Source organism: Brassica oleracea, chromosome C3 (assembly GCF_000695525.1).
Source record: "Brassica oleracea var. oleracea cultivar TO1000 chromosome C3, BOL, whole genome shotgun sequence".
NCBI classification, from domain to species: domain Eukaryota; kingdom Viridiplantae; phylum Streptophyta; class Magnoliopsida; order Brassicales; family Brassicaceae; genus Brassica; species Brassica oleracea.
The window spans coordinates 19,178,936-19,185,089 of record NC_027750.1 but is presented as its reverse complement, the minus strand read 5'-3'; the positions used below and the strand labels follow the sequence as shown (position 1 = coordinate 19,185,089).

The 6,154-nt window shown below is 31.6% G+C and overlaps 1 protein-coding gene across 1 annotated transcript; it reads right to left on the bottom strand.

Annotated features, from left to right (window-relative positions):
* Nucleotides 1-3,970: 3,970 nt before the first annotated feature.
* On the bottom strand, nucleotides 3,971-5,224 carry LOC106331818 (zinc finger A20 and AN1 domain-containing stress-associated protein 7-like). Its single transcript, XM_013770235.1, has 2 exons — nucleotides 4,995-5,224; nucleotides 3,971-4,774 (listed from the first exon to the last, which is right to left on the bottom strand). Exon 2 carries the CDS (start codon nucleotides 4,721-4,723, stop codon nucleotides 4,235-4,237), a length of 489 nt encoding a protein of 162 aa, XP_013625689.1. The 5' UTR covers nucleotides 4,724-4,774; nucleotides 4,995-5,224; the 3' UTR covers nucleotides 3,971-4,234.
* Between the last annotated feature and the right edge of the window lie 930 nt (nucleotides 5,225-6,154).

Here is a 6,154-nt window from a genome sequence, read left to right as displayed (position 1 = left end):
ATCATGTTCTATTATTTTATTTATAAATTTTATTTTTTTTACTATTAAAAATCATTAAATAACCAAACTAATAAGAAAAAACTAGAATACAACACATAATCTAAACCTACAACTTCCACAACCCAAAGGAAAAAGCCAAATACTATAGTAACACTAACTCAATAAAAGTTTCGAGCTGGAAAAAAATCAACAAAGAAAACAAACTTACCTCATCTTACAACATCAAAGACAATTGAACTCTTATCCAACCCAACGAGATGTAGTTCCTAACATTAACCAAAATCTAAAAAAGAAGAGGACCAATATTGACCAAAACAACCTTTTTTTTCTAAAAAATAACATTAAAAATATAAACCAAAATTAATTAATCTAATCCTTAAAAATAAGTATAAAACATCATTGGTCACACAGTTTTCAATAAAATTAAAATTAATATAAAAATATCAAAACATCATTTATTTTGGAACATCAAAACCTTTCTAAAACATCATCTATTTTGGAACATATGGAGTAAAATATACAGTTTTCCATAAAATTTTAATTAATATAAAAGATCAAAACATCATCTATTTTGAAACATCATAATCTTTCTAAAACATCATCTATTTTGGAACAGAGGGAGTAAAATATAAGACAAAACATTCCTCCGAGCTCAAAGGAGTGTGATCAAGCACCAACCCAAAAAACCCAAAAAGGTCAAAAAAAGAATAATCATCAGGAAACCAGAGTCACCACGAAACAAGAAGACACATGCCTCAAGCACCGGAATCACAACCACCAGCTAAAAGTTAAGAAGCACCTCACAAACTAAACAAGCACATACAAGACTTTCATCCCAGCGAAGAACCACAAAGCTCTAAGTAGAAGACACCAAAGGTCCAAAGACTAACTCCGCACACTTACACCAAGAAAAGCAAGAGAAAAAAAGAAACAACCTGAGGGAGAGAGAATGGAAGCCTACCACCGAAAAACAAGAGCTCAAGCTTTAGAGTAGAAATAACCTTCCAAGCACACAAAGCATACGCAGAAGAAAACATTATCCAAACCTGGAGTAGCAAATATGGCGAAAAAGAGCCACCAGAAAAGCGAGCATCAATGAAAGGTGCAACAAGATGAGAGAACAAAGATAGAAAAGGAGACAAAACAAAATCAGCAAACCGTGGAGCTATCTTCGAGCTATGAAAAAGAGCATAGAAGTCAGATCACCAAAAACCAGATCTTGAAAACCAAGACGAGCAGAGACTATCGACGGCAAGTCAACGAGAGGAAGACAACATCAAAGACAATTGAACTCTTATCCAACCCAACGAGATGTAGTTCCTAACATTAACCAAAATCTAAAAAAGAAGAGGACCAATATTGACCAAAACAACCTACAACACAGTGAAAAAAACCCACACAATTGGGAACTCATAAGCATGATCTATAACAAATACCAGAAAATATCACCAGAGATGAATGTGAGGAAAAACAAGAACGCAAAGGTGAGTATTTTCTCAGTGATGGCGAGAAGCACCGCACACCGGAAAGGTAGGTGAATTACATAGATGGGGACGGCTCAAGGTCAAAATATGGAGAGTGGGCAACAAAACATTTAAAAGAGTAATGTTCAAAAATGTAACAAATTAAAATACAATTTTGACGCTAAAACCATCAATCTTAAGATTAACAAATGCGTAAATGCAAAGTTATTAAAATTCAATATAATTTACATTAGAAGCTCACTTCACCATACAAATACTATTATACACACAATAACACATTATTGAAAAACAAACCCATAATATATTAACACATAACATATTACCTAATACTACATAACACAATAAAACATCAAATAATGCTCTTTACAAATAAGACTGACCACATAATTACATCATCCAAAAAAATCATATCTAACAATAATAAAACAATACGCGGACACCCTTATAGTATCAAGTATTGTTTGGAAAATATTTACTAATAGGTGATTCTTCCCTTAAGAACTAATATAAATATTATAAATAAAATATGTCATATAAATTGATTAATAATTTACTTTAAATTTTGAATTTTTTATCTTCTATATATGATTTATATTAATAATATTATGTTATTTTGATTAGATAAGTTACTTTGGATATGTGATATATAGTCGGTTTGGTTATCACTTGAGTATATTAGATTGCATTTATTTCTCGGAATTCATCCATAGTATTTTTATTCTAAATAGATTAAAATTTTGATTATTTTTTTATATACATTTTGGACGATTTTCTCTTAGATATTTAAATAAATTGTCGTAAAATTAAGTATAACAGAATATATCATGTTTTACGAAATAAAAATAAAAATAAGATAACATATTGATCAATTCAAAATTACATAAATAAATATAACGATAATTTTTTAAAATATCATGTATATATATATTTTACAAAAGAACTAAATTGTAACAATGAGTTTATATTTTATTTATTTATTTGTTTTGAGACATCTTGTGATTTCTATGTATAAAACACACCAAAATATTTCTATAAAATAGTATCTTTTAATTTTAATCAAACATTTGATTTTGAATATTATAAATGGATAACTACAGTTACTCATTTCATGGGTATATTAATTTTTATATATTCTTTCAAATTGAAGTATAGTTATCATAGATTTTAATTAAGCCAAATCATATTGGTTTTATATCGCAATAGTTAAGTATTTCATCATAGATTTGTAAGTATATTTTTAATATTTTAATTATTTTGATATATGTTGATTTTCAAAAAAAAAAATTGAATAAACAAAATTTCATCAGTAGGAAATTGTATAAAACATAATACCGATAAATGTTTGAAAATTTATGCACACATATCGATATTTTAATACTTAAATTGTTTTATATATTTTGGGTAATATATACCTTAATTTTATGAAACGTAAACTGAAAATTATTTAAAATAATTTTAAACATAATAAATCAGATTCTCAGGTACATTTATTCTGTGTATTGGTTCAAGAAAAAAAAATCAACCTACATATTAATTGTTTTTTGAAAATACATATTAAATAAAAATATCTTTTAATAGTGGTGAAATATTATATATTTAGCTCAGTAAAAATATCTAGAGTTATGCTATTTAAAAAAATTATAGATATTTTTTTGAATTTGTGTTGTAGTTATAAGTATTTTAGTTAACTAATAATTATGCAAAATGAATAAAACATCTAAAAAATAAAAATACTGACTATAAAATATTTTTTTCCACTAAAGATATATTGATTTATGTTATGTAATTTTCTGTAATTATCTAAGAAAATAGATAGATATAAGGAAAATATTTTTAATAATTTGAAACTATATTTACGTTGGTTAAGATTATCTTTTAAAGGAAATATTATTTTTTAATCTCAACATAATTGTTTTTTAACTTTCCTTTGTTATGAAATCACATTATAATATTTTGGAAAAAGGAAGCTAAATTAAAAATCTAATTAGCATAAATTATTTAATAAAAAGGAAAATAAATTTTAATAATGGTAATTACATATGATATTTTTAATTTGATACCTGTAATTAACCGTCGTAAGAACTAAAGAAGAATCTACTTCAATCGAATGGCGTATACTTAGGAAATTGACTTAATATTTGTGATTTTTTTTTACTTTGTTCCTTTTTGTGCAAGACTGATTTTAGCATGATTTATAATGCAGAGAACAAGGGTCTTGTAAAACCAGAAGAGGAACTCAATACTTAATTCTTTCAATACAAGCTTATTATTATGACAGTGCCAACTTCAATGAATGTGGAGAGAATAATCAATCTCTTAGCTTTTGGTTTTGGAGTTGAGTTTTTTAATTGATTCTGCTAAGGGCATGAAAGGCGCCCTCGCAAAGGCCTAAGAGATTTTGGCCAAAACACAAATGGTTACATGCTCCAACAGTTTGAGAATGCTGATTGAGATCTTTTTGTACATCAACTGAAAGAACTAACCTGTCGCTTGATCATCAAATGTTTAATCTCTTCTGAGTTGAATCAGAAATAAAACTGAATTTTACAGAGTGTACGAGCAAAGCCAGATGATCTAAAAACACCAAATGACATTAAACCATATTGATTCATGAGAAAACCAAGAGTAGAGAGACCTTCATCTGAATCATGGAAACCCAACATCGAACAATGATCACATCCCCATAACAACCTGTTCAAATGCAGACAGAAGAATCCTGAAAGTACTTTTTAAAATATAAGTTTTTTTCTTCAAATCCTCTGGACTTTATCCGCCTTAACCACAGGATTCGCCTTTGCGATTGCATCACGTCCAACTTCTTTAAAATCGAAGCTACACTCGTGCTTCTCTGGATACCTATGGCTCCCGCAGAAGGTGCTACCACATTTGCATTTAAACCCCATAACTCCAACCTTCTTGTCACAGCTGAAACACCTGTTGGGCCGTGCAGGTTTCGATGGCTCTGCCTCGTCCACAGGAACTGAAGACGGCTCAGCGGTTAAAACAACAGAGACTGGTTTAGGCTCAGGAGTGGTGATGAGAGTGCAAGATGGAAGCTTTAATGAGTTCTTGACAGCTGCTTTTGCTACTTCTGTTTGCTCTTCCTCGGCATGGAAGCTTCGGTAACATTTGGAACAAAGGTTCATGTTGGAGGGTGACCCGAAGAAACCGCATCCGTTGTCACAGAGTTTTGGCTCAGTTGGTGGGAAGCTTGTGCTGTTGTTTTGCTCAGAGCTCATTGTTTTTGTTGTTGTTGCCTTTCTCCCTCCCAGTCTATTCACATTTAACACCTTCATTAACCAAAGAAGAAAACAAAGTTATTGTCTGATAAGAACAGAAGAATGTTTTTTTTTAAAGGTTGCTGTTGATTTGGAACATCAAAGATAAGATCCATTTACCTCAAATATTGATTCAATTCGATTTAATGAAACATTTCTATACCTAGGGTTTAGATTCGTCGAAGAACAAAAAAGAAAAAAAAAACAAAGAGAAAATTTCCCAAGAATTTACCAGAAACGGCAGATAAATTGAGATTTCGTCCTCTGATCTTAACGAAATTTCACAATAACTGGGTTTCCTGATCTTCCCAAGATTAAAAAAAAATAGGAAATTTTTGGTTTAGATTCTATGGATTCGCTTTTTTTTTTTGGCTGTTCAATTGATCAGAACAAACCCCTTTGATTTAGGTGAGAGAAAGAGCTTACGGGGATGATAAAAAAACGAACACGCAGCAAGGGTGGTAGTTCAAAACTATATACTGGGTCCTTAGACCAGGTTATGTCGGTTTTGTTATTGTTGCTCACGAGTTGGTTTACTTTGGTCTCAAAAAACGAACTCGTTTCTCTTTTGAAAATGAACAATTTGTTAAGAACCCGATATCATGATGGCTCGTAACCAAGAGATTATGATTTATAATCTTTTCATTTATCTATGACGGGATGATCTCCTATACAAGGAACCTTTATGTTATGAATAAATATAGATTTTTTCCTTTATTTTTCTAACACGTTATCAGCACGAAACTTTAAATCCCTTAGATAATACCCAAATCGAAAAACCCTAAAACCCTAATCCTAACCAGCGATCCGACGAACCCTAAACCCCGATCGCGTCTCTTGTTCCCGCATCTGTTCCAGCTCGCGTCTCCGATCAGCTTCAGCCCAAGGCGTTCCTGATCCTAGCTCAGACGTTCGTTACCCGAGAGCAGCTCCAGCACGCGACCTCTTCCTCGTTCGCGACAGCATCAGACAGCTCGCATCCGACGATCAAGGCGTTCCCGATCAAGCAACAAAGGACGCCCGTGACCCAATAGAAGCCACTCGATCCATTCCAGCTCGCGTCCCGTTCGTGTCCAGCTCGCGTCCCGCTCATGTCCAGCTCACGGCTCAACTCCTTTGGTGGTCCGAATCAACAATCATCTAAGGTTAAAAGGTAATTCAAAACCTAAGAACCCATAATCGAACATGGATTGATTGATAAAGAATGGAACCCTAAAATCCTAATCTTTATGAATCAAAACCATATGGTAATAGATCAAAAATCCTAATTGAGTAAATCGAAGCTGTAAAAGTTCGATACCCCACACCCTAAATCATGTTCCTACATGATTAAAACCCCAAATCAGTTTTTACAAGTTAAAATCCAATAAACCCTAACCCTATATCTATAAA